Source organism: Primulina huaijiensis, chromosome 11 (assembly GCF_012295235.1).
Source record: "Primulina huaijiensis isolate GDHJ02 chromosome 11, ASM1229523v2, whole genome shotgun sequence".
Lineage (NCBI taxonomy): Eukaryota > Viridiplantae > Streptophyta > Magnoliopsida > Lamiales > Gesneriaceae > Primulina > Primulina huaijiensis.
In genome coordinates, this window is record NC_133316.1 from 17,848,685 (window position 1) to 17,865,890 (window position 17,206).

Consider the following 17,206-nt stretch of genomic DNA (forward strand, 5'->3'; position numbering starts at 1 on the left):
CATGGTTTATTTTGAAAGCAAGACATAGGACATTCCCGCTAGTTGCGAGGTTGGTTACATGAATATTAGTTCTCCAAACTAAGTGATTTTCCCACATGTCATCTATTTGATTAATCATTTTTGTCCTAAGAGACAGAAAATTTTGTAGCCTTTTAGTGTTTCCCCTCTCGTGTCTAGTACATATGCAAAGAAAATAGACGTCGTTTTTTATTAGATTTTATGAACTTTGAACCGAAGTCATAGAGTTCATTGACATTAGGGAGCAGCAACAACATGCTATGTAGCTCTCCATCCACAGGATAAGGGAGTTAGTGGCAAGTCAATATTACTAATACGAATTCATTTGGCTACTGTGGGATTTCAGCCTGAATTTGGCAGAGAACAACTGAACAAGTAGTTTGGTTAACAGAAATGACAGCTTGACGCAAAAATTCCACGGTTCGACCACCTGGTTTGGAAAACCCCGACCCTTGACCGGCCTGCCTATCTTGGTTTCCTGTTCTGATTCAAAATTGAACCGTGATCACCAACAAAGATGTCCCTTGTTCGAAAAAATCCACCATAATTTAATGCATCTGCCTATCCATGTTCAATTCATTTCAAGAAAAAAAAAAAAACTGCTATCCCTCCTTGTATTATATTCCTTTCTGATGCCTATTTATTTGTCAAATACCTCTACTTATCAAATTTATTTATTGATTTGTTTGACCTGTAGTCTTTTCTTATTTACTAAAGAACTGCTCCCCACTCATTTGATGAAATAATAATCATACGAAACATCAAAATTTGATATTTGTAAGATCAATATATCGTACAAATAAAGGACAGATCTAGGAATATGACTTGAAGAAAATTAAGAGAAGCTATTGTGGGCTATCTGTTGGGCTGGGCTACAGCCCAGTATAGTCCTCACATGCATCCGTCTCTGGTACAAATAATCAACCCAAAACCACGTGCAACATGCGTGCAATATTTGATTGTATGTTGAACAAAGCTTTTATAAAAGCAAACTACTAGATTAACTATCTTGTATGCATCAAATTTATTTTTTAAAAAAAGAAAAGTTGATCAAATTATCTATTATTACTCGGTATTAAGAGTAGAGAAATAATATTTACTAATCGAAAAAGACATCTTGTAAGAAAAATGTTTTTTTCATAATACTTACATTGATTCTATAGTNAATTCTATATTTTTTTAATATTATCATACTAATATATCAAGTATGAGCAAATAAAAGATGGCGGCAACAGCGTGTGTGCGTATGTATGTATGTTCCTTTGTTAGATGTTTATGACAATGGAGGATCAACAACATTATTAAACCCTTTTTTTTCCTTGAATGGAGGAAGGAATCGTTACAATTGGATCTTGAGTATGACTCCTAAACTTAAGATTTTGATGTCAAATGAGCTATAAATCATCATACAATGTTATTAAACTTAGTCTTTCAATGATATTTATAATTCCGAAGACCAAAAACAGAATTCCAAGGCTAAGAACTTTGTTGATCCTCCATTGTCATAAACATCTAAGAAAGGACGAGGAACTCTGCCAATAAAATACATGAATTGGCTAATCAGACGCCAGATGCTAAGTAAGTGCACAGAATGGTGCATACACGTCTGAACATTTCTGTATCAGAGGGGTGTATGCAACATGTAAACAAACAAAATGCAAATTGAGCTACACAATTTTTATTTTTTATGAACAGAGAAAAGATGACCTAGCCCCTAAGGCTAGCAAAAAAGTAGCTAGATCATACATCAACAAGCTTAACTGGCACGATTATCGTCTGAATTAAAAATCATTGCCATCACCTTGAAACTGAAACAGTTCTAACTATATCAAATTATCCTAACTTATAGAAAAACGAAAATACATATACATCAAGAAGTTTCCATTCTGGGTATTGCAGTACAGTCAGTAACCTAACTAATTCACTTTCTAGATAAGGAAGTGCGCGAAAAACTGCCTTCAGTAATAATCAGTCCTGCAAAACGTGAATAGCTAAATATCCCATTTGCCAGTGTAAGGTCAAAATATACCAAGTTGTCACTGGATGTGTTCTAACTTTATATAAGTGATACCTTCTTTCGTGTTTGCTGCAGCTAACTGACACCAGTCGGCATCATTGGGAAGAAAGACCAGTCATTCAATGATCCTCCCTCCTCACCAAGAATCTTCTCATTCGCCCACCAATCAGACCCAACTACAGGTTCATCGCAATGTCCATCTATATTGTCAAATTTGAACTCTTTGGCTGATCCAAGAGTGATTGTTCGGGTTTTTTTATGACGCGGCCCATTCTCACTGCCGCTCTGAGCTTTCTCAGAGATGCCAATGATAGTTTGTCCAGCTTTCTCACTGTCGCTTTGAGCTTTCTCAGAGATGCCAATGATAGTTTGTCCAGCTGAATCACCAGTTTCATTAGTTATTTGTAATGGCATTTCTTCTCCTCTGAATTCTACATTCTCAACAGACATTGCAACACCTTCGGGCAACAAGGTCACTGGCTCTTTTTCAGCACATTTTAAAACTTCTTCGGCCGGTATCTCGAAAGAAACTCTGCGATCAACCATGGTATCATCATTTCTTGATCCATTATGTGTATCTGGAAGAGGAGCAATATCTGAATCTTGGCGCTTCACAATGCAAGGCTCACCAGATGCAGCACCAGCAGCATCCGGAGTCACAGCACCTGATCCTTGGCATGACTCCCATTCACGAAAAATTATCTTGTCGAGATCTAAAAGTTTAGGTGTATTTCCAGTTCTAAACTCAAGGAAAAAGGGATGTCCACTGGCAAACTCACGATCAGGGAAAGGTGATGCGGTACCCGAACCAGAGATGCCCGAGCAAGGAGAGATCAAATGGCTGACTGGACTTCCAGGTTGAAGCTGATAGGATTGAAATTCATACTGGGATAAAGGGTATCTTTGGTCACCTTCACTATTATGATGGAGGTTGGGTTCGAGAAGCTGAGCAAATGGCACCTCGGGAGAGGATGGCGTAGTCAAGTGGGCTGATTCTGGGGGAGGAGTATAGGGTGCAGATGATGGTTCGGTGCTGAAGGTCGAGAAGACTGGGGGTGAGACTAACTGGGTCTCATGAGCATAAGGGCCAATAGCAAAAATTGAAGCAGGGCCACCAGGAGAATACATGTTTGCAGAGGCAGAAGTGAGGGATAATAAGCCAGTTGGTGACTGAGTGGCAGAAGGTGGTTCTGAGGGAAGAAATGATGCTGGAGATGAAGGCGGCGCGGTAAAAGGCATTACTATTGATGGTGGCTGGGATGGATCTCCAGGTACAGAAGCATCTGCTCCTGCACCCGCAGTTTCAGGAACAAGAACTGCATGTCGAATTCGATGGCTATTCTTGTGCGATCCAAAACACCAATAAAGGCTCCAGCAGCTTCCCCACCTTCTTTTCTACAATAACAAAGGACAAGTCACATTACACGAGAATGAGAATCGCAATACAGAAATCAATTCAATTTAAGAAAAATGAAGCCCTTGAAAGTTTAATAGCACAAGACAGTAATAAAAATAAAGCATATGTGCATCATCTTCATTAAGTTCAAAGTGGAAAATTAACAAGATTCAAAAATTCACCCAGAAGTTAGTAGTATCATTCTATTTTAGTACAAACTAAAGATACAATACAAGGCAACATCTAACAGTGTCCACAACCACAGTGGAGAAACTTCCTCCCTTTGTCAAATTATAGTGCACGAGGGCAATTAGACATAGCAGCCCAAAAGAAATTATCCACTGTTATAGAAAAGAGTGCTAGAATTAACTTCACCAGGAAAATCAGAGTTTGATAACTTCGGTTTTCCTAACAAGTGTTTTGAGTTTCTTTGTAACTCAAAGAGTAGTAGAACAGGAAAAAAAGGCAAAAAAAGAGCAACACTAGGGCTACATCGATACTCTAGTCTGCACTGGGTATTGAAATCTACAAAGGATTAAAAATTCTGATTACAAATTATTAAAAATTCTTCAGCGTCAATAAGTTTTAAAAAAACCCAACAATTCATGGCCAGCAACTCTGTATGCATCAAGAGTTGCGCTCCTGTGTCGGGTTTATCCTAGCAAATATAGAATTTAATCAAAGTAAACACTGACTGTGAAGGTCACTGCTAAAATGGTAACATCGAGACTAGTAAACCAAACCACAATAAAACAGGCAGACCACTTGGATCAACATTCCTTGTCATTTCGTATGAGTATTTATAATTATAAATTATAAATATAAATATAAATATAAATATAAATATAAATATAAATTAAATAAATATCTCAGTAGAGAACTAGAATTCTGCTTCTACAATCTTTCCCTATTGACGAACAAATCTTACAAGCTCTATGTAATTTTGAAACCCTTCTATCAAGAAACTCCGTTAACTGATGACCAAGGACGTTCTGAAATTTCGTGAGATATTCTTAAATTTCCTTTACAAAAAATCCGGTTCATGTCAAAGTATCGACGTTCTCAACAATACAATATCCATGCCAAAAACACATCAAATTCAATTTTTTCAACAGCATCGACAAATCATCAGATCTCTAACCCAATATAAAAAAAAAAAAAAAAAGAGTTCGAAATGAAACGAGCATTAAACACTCAACTAAGCGAATTCTAGAACACCGCCATCAAACTACAACCAAAATCAAAGGTAAAGAAATCATCACGGAGTTGCTTTCAACACGAACCAAGAATAAAACGCTTAAATCATCAACCTTTTCCCGGAGAAACACAAAAAAAAGTTACTCAATATCTCTAATGAAGACAAACTTTCCACACCTGAAACGAAGCTTGAGGATCACGATTCTCCAAAGATGCGACCGCCGTGGCGGCAGCGCTTATCGTATCTATCGCATCCGTTCCATTCACTCTTCTCATTGTTGACCAGATCAATCACACAAAATTTCAGTCAGAAAATTCAGATTACCGAGCTTAAATTTCACATATTAATCGAAAAAAATAACCAAAATAAAGGAAATCAAATTGTGATTGAATAACAACGATAAAGAAAAATGTAGATGTATGTATATGTGTAAGTATAGATTGATTCGGAGGTCAAACACGGCAATGACTTGAAAAGAGGTCGTCAATTATACAATGGTGATGAATATTAGGGGAATGAGTGCAATTACATTATTGTACACGAAGGAAATGCCATAAAAGGGCTTCAATCTTGGGGCTAGTATAGGTATTTCGGTTTATTTTTTTATTTTTATATCTATACTATATTATTAAATGTGAGACCCTTAAAATAACTACATGACACTAAAATATTTAATTACATAATTACCCTTTTTACCATACTAAAAACTTCCTCAAATCAATCTATAATTTACATAGAAAAAATTCAAAATTTCTCTTTTAAATCGAACAACTCTTCTAAATTAAAAATAATTTCGTATTAATTGTTTAATATTATTTGATCAAATTAAAAATAATAATAACACATGCAACGTGTGTACATCTTTGACTAGTTATATATTAAGATTGTTCATTTTGAATAAGTATTTTAAATATAAAATATAATATAGACCTTGGCTCAGTTTGAATAAGTATTTTTTACGAAATTTTTAATAAAATATTTTAAAAGTTTTTTAAACAATAAATATGTGTTTCAACAATTATGGTATAAAAATGTTTTGAATTGGAAGAATCGAATTTTAATCTATTCTAACATGACCGAATGTCATATACTCACACCATATATCTTATTTTGGGAATGACTTTAATATATTTAAGTCAAATTTGAATAATATNTTGGTCAAATAATATTAAATAATCAACATTAATTTCAATGTATAAGAATTGTACAGTTTAAAAGAAAAATTCTGTTCAGAAACAAAGTGATTTGAAGAAGTTTTTAAAGGGATAGCAGGTAGAAAGAATTGTTATGAAATTAAGGGAGGTATATTGGGTTTAAACTTTTAATGATTTTTATGGAGTTTAAAAGTCCATAGGTATTCAAACTAGACTTTTATATACTCTATAAAAGTTAAGTGGTATTCAATTTAAATTTTGTTAGAATTTTTAAAAGTAATGTGGTATTCAAACTTGATTTTTAAAACTCTACAAAAGTTTCTAGGTATTCAAAATGTCAATAAATTTTTAATGACTCCATGAAATTTTATTAAGTACAATAATTATGGTCTTAGGTGCAAAAATAAAATGTCTAAAAAGTCTTTGATTCAACCTAAAGATTTGGTTGTACATTTAATTGAGAAATATTCCAAACTCACATACTTAATACAAACACTAAGTGAGATGTATTCAATTCAGAGTTTTGACGACTTTTAATGACTTTTTCAAATGATAGACTTTTATGAATTTGATAGATTTTTATTGACTTTTACAGAATCTCACAGATTTTTATAAGCAGATTTATGTGGATTCATGTAGACTTTTTAGTGAAATTTTTTTTTATAAAATTATATAAATTTTGTACTTAATTATAACATATTATTTTTTATTAATTTCTTTGAACCAATAATTAATTGACTTATATAACATATTCAGTTCGAAATAGTTTTCAATATTTATATTACTAACAATAGTTTAAAATCAAAATTATTCACATGGTTCATTTTATTAACTTTAATGAGAAAATATATATATGTGTGTGTGATTGATATATAATTTTATAAGTTTATCAACACACATATATAAGAATAACTATAATAAATTAAATATATTAAAATTTTATAAAGTTATCATTACAAATTTTTTAATATACTTATTATTTATTTTCATGTACAAATAATTGTCTTGTTTATTTTTTATTTTTGACATATTGTTTGTATATTACATGACTATTTATATTTTTGTAATTTTCAAAAATTATGTATATTATTCATTAGTTAATTAACTCTACAAATATAATTTGATGGGTAAATATTTTTTAATGATTGGTGGATATCCATATCGACGTCAATTCTTGGTTTTTTTTCGAGATGTACGTTATCATCTTCAAAAACAGTTCAAGGTTGTCAATAAATTGGATAGTTCATTTGTCGTTTTTCACAAATTAAATTGATTTAACTTTTAAGTAAATAAAATTCATTTACATTCATAAATAAAAAATAATTTAAAATTAAAGAAGTTATCTATGTCCAATAATTATTTAAAGAAAACAACTTGTGTGAGACGGCCTCACGGGTCGTATTTTGTGAGACAGATATCTTATTTGCGTCATCCATGAAAAAATATTATTTTTTATTGTGAATATCGGTAGGGTTGATTCGTTTCACAGATAAAGATTCGTGAGACCGTATCACAAGAGACCTACTCTTATTTAAAAGAAATTAATAAAAAAAACAAATAACAATTATAAATTATAAAATTCACATAATTCTATGAAAAAGTTTACAAAGTCTACAAAAATATTGAAAAAAAGTCTATAAGAGTCTATAAAATTTATTTTACAATTCTATGAAATTCTATAAAAGTCAATAAAAATCCATCAACTCCACAAAAATTTATCATTTAAAAAAGTCATTAAATGTGCGCACGTGCGCACGTCGAGCGATTAGAATGAATACATCTCCTTAAATATATCCGTGGATTCCAAAATAATTGCTACGACGACCAATTTTTTTATATATAAATAATAAGGTTTTACTAAGTTGGGAGGATAATAATAAATTAAATAGTTTAAGGGTAATTCTGTAATTGAAAACACCACTGAATCAATTTTTAATGAAATAGATGCTTGGTGGACGCTTCTAATCGCTCGACGTGCGCACGTGCGCACATTGCTTTTCTTGGCACCCCGGCGTACGTTTGGGCCCACTGTGCAAAATTCTCCCCCTTTACCTGCAACCCTAACTAACTTGCACGGTTGGTTCATGTCTCCAACGCAAGTTTTTTTTTTTTTTTTTAAAAAAAATATTATTGTATAATTTAATTGATAATGGAAGGTTCCTATTTCCGCTGATTGGTCCAAAAGGTGTCTTTCCCAAACTACCACGTTCACTTTGACCTTTTTAACTTCTTCTTTTTCACCCTTTGATTGCATAGCTTTTTGTTTATGTTCACTTTGAAAAACAATTCATTATACTCGGATCTTGAATCCGAGTTCTTGTCTCAAATTTGAAACTTTGTTTCATATATATTTGAATTGGGTTCGATTGAAGAAGTCAATAAACTAAATTTTTTTTAAAAAAAAACGATTTTTTTTAAATCTAGAATTTTTGATTTTTGGGTTTATGCTTCTACTTCTATTTAAAATTAAAAATAAAATCAATTTTTTCTGATTCATTTAAACATGAAAACCGCTTTTCTACTTTTTTTTGTATTAAAAACTTCAAAAAACTGGATTTATATAAGTGTTTTTCTTAAGCTACATTTCTATATTTAAACTCCCTTAAAGTTCTTTTGGTTTGAGAAACCAATGGATTAGAGTGCCTGTAGATTAGAAAGTTAGAGCATGAAAAGTGTTTTTTAAAATATAAAAATGATTTTATAATTTTATATATGTTTAGTGCTTTAAAAAGTACTTAATTAAACTAGCTTTTCTAAAAATACAAACTTGATGTCACTAAAATTGGTACACTTGGGCGGATCCAAGCCCACATCAAAGCGGAGGACCCTAGCCCTACCGCGAGTTTAGGCCCACAATTCCTTACCCTAGCAATGCCTAGAAGTATTAGAAGTCCAAGCCTTAGCCTTATCAGGGATCCGAGCTCTGAGGGCCAAGCTGTGAGTCAAACCCCCTGACTTTATGGCCAGGACGATCTCCTCAATATCGCGCCCTAGAAGCCTGAACCCATCAGCATGGTCGGGAAGCCCGGGTTCCTATGCATATAGCGAATAACCCCTCACACTGGAAAACTTTCCAACACCTCTAACCCTATTTATGTCTGTGCAGAACCTAGAGTTTCGCCCGACCTAATTAGTTGTGAAGATTTGAAGATCTGCTCTCCAAACCGAACATGATGTCAAATTTTGGTAGCATCAAAACCTATAACACCAAAACAATATGTAAGACGTATTTTGAAATTTCAAATCAAACCATCTGAACCTAAATTCCTCCATTCTACATGTAAAATTTCCAAATTATTCTACTACAGTTTTACATAAAATAAAAAAAATTTAATTGTTTAACTTATTTGGTTTTATTCACATGAAATTTGTTGGAACTTTTCAAAGTCGCAATCTTGATATTGATATTAACAAAACTTGTTATTGTATTTTTAACATATTTACTCAAGTGTGAAGTTGTTAACACAAAAAGCAAGCTGAAACTGAATTCTGCACAAACTAAATTTCTAGCGAGCTTCTGTGTTTTGATGATATCTCCCAGCTGGATGATCCAAATGACAAGCCGCCAACAAGACCGATCAGAAAACTTAATTTGGAACAAGTCGTATTTCACAACAATTGGGCAGAATCGGATGTTATCATGGTCTAACGGATCGCTGAATTACCGAACTGATCACACGAAAACAGCAATAAGTTGGGTTTGAGCAGTTGCGGTATTTTGGTTATATCTCTCAGCTCGGTTATTGAAATGAAGCAATTCAGTATGCTTGAAAAGATAAGACAAAGATCTACAAATCATCTTCAGAAGTCAAAATCTGAATCGAAGCTTAAGAGGCTGATAAATGACGATGAAACTATTGGTTGTGCACAAACTGAAACCAGCTAGGCTGATTTCAGCACACCAGTTGAAACTGAACTGAACCAGCTGGAACTGAACCAGACCAGCTGAACTGAACCAACTGAACTGAACCAGACTAGTTGAAGACCAGTTGAACCAGACCAACTGAACCGAACCAGCAGCAGACCAACTGAATCGAACCAGCAGCTGACCAGCTGAACTGAACTGAACCAGCTGCTGACCAGTTGAACTGAATGACCAGTTGAGTTGACCAGTCAGGAAATTGTCCAGCAAGGCGAATTTGACCGTTGCAATCTCGGAAACAGTACAGAAACTTTCCAAACGGTCATATTCTTGTGTCTAACGTATATATCATTGTTGGGGCCTATAAATACATCATCTTGAAGATCAAATAAGAGCTTTGGAAGTGGATTCAAAGCATGGGCAGTTAGCATGAATATATCAGCTAGTTGAGAGCACAAGTCCTTGTGTGAGGATACATTTAAGATGTACACTGTAAAGGATAAATTCCTCACACACAATCACTCACACTTATACAAGAGAGTTGAACTTCAAAGATTAGTTGAGTGAGTCTTGCACAAAGACAATAAACTTGTGTATGTAGTCTTTGCATATGAGACATTAAACAATATGCTGATTGTGAGGTGCTGCCTACAATCTTGAGTGCTAGGAGTTCAGTTTAGGCAGTGGGTAAGTCCTAGCTGAATGGGTTTGTACAAAGAGTTGTATAAATCAAAGTCTTCTAGTGAATCCTTCCCAAGGGGAAGAAGGGGTGACGTAGGAGCATTTGAACTCTCCGAACATCTATAAACAAATTCGTGTCTATTTGTTTATTGCATTTACTTATCATTTTCATAGTTTTAAAGATGCATTGTTGAAGCATTTTATGTGTTCTTCAAATAACAAAATATTGCATACCAAGTGTTTGATAAAATGCTTCAACTAAAATATTTTTACTCATTCAACTTGCATATATTTTAAATGCTTTACAAAATATTTAATCGGTTCTACGAAGGATTATTTCGAGTGTTTTTCGCTTGATTTTATATCAAACTTGATTTAATTCATCGGTGTTCATTATTTCAAGAACCGAGCTATTGTAGCTCAACTATTTTCCCCCAAACCGATCCCAACAAGTGGTATCAGAGCGGTTGTTCTTGAAAGAGCATTGAAACTGATTTTGATGTTTAAAATCGAAAATTTCAGATTTTTTTTACACATATATATGCAAAATTGAATTTTCGCGCAGCTTGCAGCGACTGTAGGAAAAATGGCATATCTCCTTGCTCGAGTGTCTAAATGACAAACCGCTTTTTGCGTTGCAAACTAAACTTGTAAAGGTTTACAGCGGTATAAAATTTGCAGCCTAGTTATGCTCGAGAAAATACAGTTTATTCGTTGAAGGCATAGCATATGTGTTGCAGCAGAAAATGAGCCATGAAGAAAATTGGTTAGTTATCCCTCTTCTTTTATAAATTTCAAAATTTCAAAAATATAGGGGGAGAACTCATTAAAATTTTAATGGAGTTATTATTTTTAAATATTGAGGGGGAGAAAATTTTGTTTAAAATGTTTTGAAAATATGACTTTTTGATTCACACAAAAAGGGGGAGAAATATGTTAGTTGATTTTATTGTTTATCCAAGTTTTGTGATCATTAAAAAGGGGGAGATTGTTGGAATTTTTTAAGTTCGCAATCTTGATTTTGATGTTAACAAAACTTGTTATTGTGTTTTTAACATATTTACTCAAGTGTGAAGTTGTTAACACAAGAAGCAAGCTGAAACTGAATTCTGCACAAACTAAATTTCTGGTGAGCTTCTGTGTTTTGATGATATCTCCCATCTGGATGATCCAAATGACAATCCGCCAAAAGACCGATCAGAAAACTCAATTTGGAACAAGTCGTATTTCACAACAATTGGGCAAAATCGGATGTTATCATGGTCTAACTGATCGCTGAATTACCGAACTGATCACACGAAAACAGCAATCAGTTGGGTTTGAGCAGTTACGGTATTTTGGTTATATCTCTCAGCTCGGTTATTGAAACGAAGCGATTCAGTATGCGTTGAAAAGATAAGACAAAGATCTACAAATCATCTTCAAAAGTCAAAGTCTGAATCGAAGCTTAAGAGGCTGTAAATGACGATGAAGCTACTAGTTGTGTACAAACTGAAACCAGCTAGTCTGATTTCAGCTCACCAGCTAAAACTGAACTGAACCAGCTGGAACTGAACCAGACCAGCTGAACCAGACCAGCTGAACTGAACCAACTGAACTGAACAAGACCAGCTGAAGACCAGTTGAACCAGACCAACTGAACCTAACCAGCAGCTGACCAGCTGAACTGAACCAGCTGCTGACCAGTTGAACTGAATGACCAGTTGAGTTGACCAGCCGGAAAATTGTCCAGCAAGGCGAATTTGACCGTTGCAATCTCGGAAACAGTACAGAAACTTTCCAAACGGTCATATTCTTGTGTCTAACGTATATATCATTGTTGGGGCCTATAAATACATCATCTTGAAGATCAAATAAGAGCTTTGGAAGTGGATTCAAAGCATGGGCAGTTAGCATGAATATATCAGCTAGTTGAGAGCACAAGTCCTTGTGTGAGGATACATTTAAGATGTACACTGTAAAGGATAAATTCCTCACACACAATCACTCACACTTATACAAGAGAGTTGAACTTCAAAGATTAGTTGAGTGAGTCTTGCACAAAGACAATAAACTTGTGTATGTAGTCTTTGCATATGAGACATTAAACAATATGCTGATTGTGAGGTGCTGCCTACAATCTTGAGTGCTAGGAGTTCAGTTTAGGCAGTGGGTAAGTCCTAGCTGAATGGGTTTGTACAAAGAGTTGTATAAATCAAAGTCTTCTAGTGAATCCTTCCCAAGGGGAAGAAGGGGTGACGTAGGAGCATTTGAACTCTCCGAACATCTATAAACAAATTCGTGTCTATTTGTTTATTGCATTTACTTATCATTTTCATAGTTTTAAAGATGCATTGTTGAAGCATTTTATGTGTTCTTCAAATAACAAAGTATTGCATATCAAGTGTTTGATAAAATGCTTCAACTAAAATATTTTTACTCATTCAACTTGCATATATTTTAAATGCTTTACAAAATATTTAATCGGTTTCTAAGAAGGATTATTTCGAGTGTTTTCCGCTTGATTTTATATCAAACTCGATTTAATTCATCGGTGTTCAATATTTCAAGAACTGAGCTATTGTAGCTCAACTATTTTCCCCGAAACTGATCCCAACAAAATTATTGACAATTTTCCTACTCATATATTTGTTTTAGGATTTTATAAGTATATACTGCAGGAAACTAACGACGTCGTAATAATAACATTAATAATTTTCTTATACATTTTTTTCGAATATGGAATGCATTCGAAGTTAGACCCTATAATAGTATTATCATATCCAAGCCAAGTAACTAGGTATACGTTTGAGACTATTGATCTTAGAGTTGTTGCTGATGAGAATAACAACATGGATTGAAGTTTGAACCGATCAGAATACCGAAATATTTTTAAAAATTTGTGCTAAAGAAATTGAGTACGTAAGAAAATAACTGTGGGGACCTGGACGCTAATCATCTTCTTAATTGTCATTGGGATAATTTGATCAATTTAATTAATCTGGGTCTACTTTTTTTTTTTAAATGCGGTGCGGAACATAAAGGAATCAATCTAATATACATATCAGTAATAACAGTACAATTCTTGTACAACATACATTCATTCAAAACTAAGGTTCAACAGCTATACATCAAGTGCTGAAACCCTATTAACATCCAAGTCCGTAGTCTCCACTCTAATCAATCTCTCATCATCTCCTCGACCCTGAGCCTGTCCCACCTGTTGTCATGCACACGTACAAACACGACAACAGCCGGATAACTCCGGTAAGAATTACATCCCAGTATAAATCAACAAAACATGCAATCATATAATCGATATAAACGTATGAAATAGATATCAAGAACATGTATCAAATCTGAAAACATGAATCAATATAAACCTGTAAATAAACTCGTGACTCCATATCTCAGACTAGACTCATTCCTAGTCTAGGGATCCCGATTTTCCAGACATTGGCATACTATATCGAATCTCAGCAATAGAAGTAACTCAACTCCTAAGTAAACATCGATATAAACCAAACATCCAGTGTCTTGACCTATCCGTCAAAGACTTTGGCACATCCGCCAATTACTCTTCTGTGACAATGTGCAATGGGCCAGTGACTACTCTATCACAATCTGGCACCTCTGTCACAAGACCAATCGTCTAAATCATGCTTTCTATAAATCAATAAAACAAGCATATCAATGCAGTAAATTCAAATAACTGAAAACAATAGCAATTAAGTATGTGGTTTAGGGAAACTCAAGTTCTAACTCACTTGATTCATTCTTCCCGGTTTAACATTGATTTATACCTTTCTTTTCTCAGAGTTCGGCTTTGTTCCGTCTTTAAAATCTTCAATACCAATCTGGAATGACATTCGAGAATTACCATATCAATAAGCAACTCAAATCACGACATGATTGATCAATCTCAATCTTATCAAATTCTGACGGCATAACGGTACAATCTCGACATACCCTCGGCAACTCAATATCAATAAACAATCTCAGCAACTTATAATCTCAACAAATACAATCATAATTCCACAATCTCAAATCTGTATCATTTCCTTCAAATATAATCTGACAAATAATAACAATCGCATAAACAGTCTGTTTTTCGATCCGATCTCGTTTCTACGATTACAGTATTCCCAGAACGCATAATAATAATCAAATCACAATTTCTCCAACATCATATTTTTGAATCAAGATAAAACTCAATAAGACTTACGTCCTTGTGTAGCTCTTGACGAGGGGATCTCAAAACTGTGCTCGGATTAAAAATCGGATCGCCGGTACATACAAAATCGAATTCTTGAAACAAAATAAAACTTGAGGGATTTCTGAAGGATGAACTCCCGGTACCTGTTGTGGGAATGAAGGAAATGACAATATATATATCAAGTTGTATGGTGAGGACAAGTGTCCTCAAATCCCATAATTGCACTTTAGACCTTGAAGTCTTCACTATTTGCAATTTGGTCTTCACAACTCTTTTTAATTCCATTTCAATCCTAATTAATTACAAAAACCATGGAATCTAATTCATCATTCCAAAATGCATAAATTAAATAATCTCGGATTAAAATGATAAAATCTCGGGCCTTACAATTCTCCCCCTCTGAGACATGATTTCGTCCTCGAAATCGTAGGCAGTCAAATCATATCAGATAAGAAGATATAACATAAGCTAAAATAAAAGACTCACATCATCGAAATAATTCTGGGAACTCCTGTCTCATGTCTGATTCAGTCTCCCAGGTAGCTTCTTCAATGCCATGACGAGTCCATTGAACTTTCGCAAGTGGGATAGTCTTCTTTCTGAGTTGTTTTTCTTTACGATCAATAATCTGAATCGGTTTTTCAACGTAACTCAGAGATTCATTAAGCTCGGCCTCGTCTGGCTGAATAATATGAGAATCATCGGGGAGATACTTCCGCAGCATAGATACATGAAAGACATCATGTATTTCAGATAGAGAAGGCGGTAATGCGAGTCGATAGGCACGATCTCCTATCTTCTCGAGAATCTCATATGGCCCAATAAAACGTGGAGACAACTTCTCTTTCTTGCCAAATCTAACAACTCCTCTGAAAGGTGAAATCTTCATGAATACTCGGTCTCCTGCCTCAAATACCAATGGTCTGCGTCGAACATTGGCATATGTGGCCTGTCTATCTTGAGCGGTCTTCATTCTCTTCTGAATCAGCTTCACTTTTTCTGTCATCTCTCTGATCATATCAGGTCCAATCTCAGGAACTTCAGAGATATCATCCCAATACAGAGTGGATCTGCACTTCTTACCGTACAACGCTTCAAATGGTGCCATCTCAATACTCGTCTGATAGCTGTTGTTGTACGAGAATTCAAAAAGTGGCAATGCATCTTGCAAACTAGTGCTCAAATCAAGCACTACGGCTCTCAGCATATCCTCCAGTGTCTGGATAGTCCGCTCTGTCTGTCCGTCAGTCTGTGGATGAAATGCTGTACTCAGATGTAATTTCGTACCTAGAGCCTGCTGCAAACTCTGCCAAAAGTACGAAGTGAACCGAGGATCACGGTATGATACAATCGACCTCGGCACTCCGTGCAATCTGACCACTTCTCTGACAAAGATCTCAGCCATCTGGTCATATCTGTATGTCATCTGATATGGAATAAAGCATGCTGATTTGGTCAGTCTGTCAATCACGACCCAAATAGCATCACAACCTCTGGAGGATCTCGGTAACTGCGTCACAAAATCCATGGAAATGTGATCCCATTTCCATTCAGGAATCGACAAACTGTGCAGTAGACCTCCTGGTTTCTTTCTTTCAGCTTTCACTTGTTGGCAATTCAGACACTTTGACACAAATTCTGTGACATCATATTTCATCTGTTTCCACCAAAACTGTATTCAAATCATTGTACATTTTCCTGCCACCAGGATGGATACTGAATCGACTGTTATGCGCTTCTGACAATATCTGTTGTCTCAACTCTGAACCATTCGGCACGACAATACGATTATTCACATACAGTACATCATCACGTACCTGATACTCTGATCGATGACCTGATCTGACCATTTCAATCGAGTTCTGCACATTCTGATCCATTTTCTGAGCCGCTTTAATTCTCAAAATCAGCTCTGGTTCAGCTTGGATAACATATAATCTCAAGGGTTGACAATCTGTTTCAAATGCTAATCCAGACAAACAACAATCTTCTATCAAATTTGAAACACCTATCGTCGATAAGGATAAGGAACATACCTTTCGACTTAGTGCATCAGCTGCTGCATTCGACTTTCCAGGATAGTATTTGATTTCACAATCGAAATCCTTCAATAAATCAAGACATCTTCGCTGTCTCATATTCAGTTCTGATTGTGAAAACAGATATTTTAAGCTTTTGTGATCAGAATAGATCTCAAATTTCTCACCATAGAGGTAGTGTCGCCAAATCTTCAATGCAATCACAATGGTTCCCAATTCAAGATCATGAATCGGGTAGCGAGATTCATGCGGCTTCAACTGTCTCGAGGCATAAGCAATCACATGTCCTCGCTGCATCAAAACACAACCCAGACCTCTGTGAGAAGCATCACAATATACGACAAAATCACCAGTACCTGATGGAATAGTCAATATCGGTGCACTGGTCAATCTCTTCTTCAACTCAACAAAAATGGACTCACCCTCCTCAGACCAGACAAATGGAGCATTCTTCTGAGTCAGCTGCGTAATCGGTTTAGCAATACTGGAAAAGTCTTTAATGAATCGTCGATAATATCCTGTCAAACCCATAAAACTGCGTATTTCCGGCACTGATGTCGGTCTCGGCCAAGAAATAACGGCCTCAACCTTGCTAGGATCAACAGAAATACCATCTCCGGATATGATGTGACCCAGAAATGCAACC

General features: G+C 35.0%; 1 protein-coding gene across 3 annotated transcripts; it reads right to left on the minus strand.

Annotated features, from left to right (window-relative positions):
- Positions 1–1,393: 1,393 nt before the first annotated feature.
- On the minus strand, positions 1,394–5,099 carry LOC140988829 (uncharacterized protein At1g76660-like). 3 transcript variants are annotated; one of them, XM_073457906.1, is made up of 3 exons: positions 4,806–5,099; positions 2,090–3,430; positions 1,394–1,550 (listed from the first exon to the last, which is right to left on the minus strand). In XM_073457906.1, exons 1-2 carry the CDS (start codon positions 4,902–4,904, stop codon positions 2,111–2,113), a joined length of 1,419 nt encoding a protein of 472 aa, XP_073314007.1. In that variant the 5' UTR covers positions 4,905–5,099; the 3' UTR covers positions 1,394–1,550; positions 2,090–2,110. The 3 variants fall into 3 exon arrangements, with proteins under 3 accessions (XP_073314007.1, XP_073314005.1, XP_073314004.1); XM_073457904.1 differs by lacking the exon at positions 1,394–1,550 and adding an exon at positions 1,869–1,992; XM_073457903.1 differs by lacking the exon at positions 1,394–1,550 and having other exon boundaries at positions 1,869–3,430.
- Between the last annotated feature and the right edge of the window lie 12,107 nt (positions 5,100–17,206).

What these genes read in the sequence shown, in the direction of transcription:
- LOC140988829 (XM_073457906.1), bottom strand. Translation starts at nt 4,904, where the DNA reads ATGAGAAGAGTGAATGGAACGGATGCGATAGATACGATAAGCGCTGCC. An exon ending in ATCCTCAAGCTTCGTTTCAG is followed by an intron (nt 3,431 to 4,805) that starts GTGTGGAAAGTT and finishes TTGTTATTGTAG; the next exon opens with AAAAGAAGGTGGGGAAGCTG.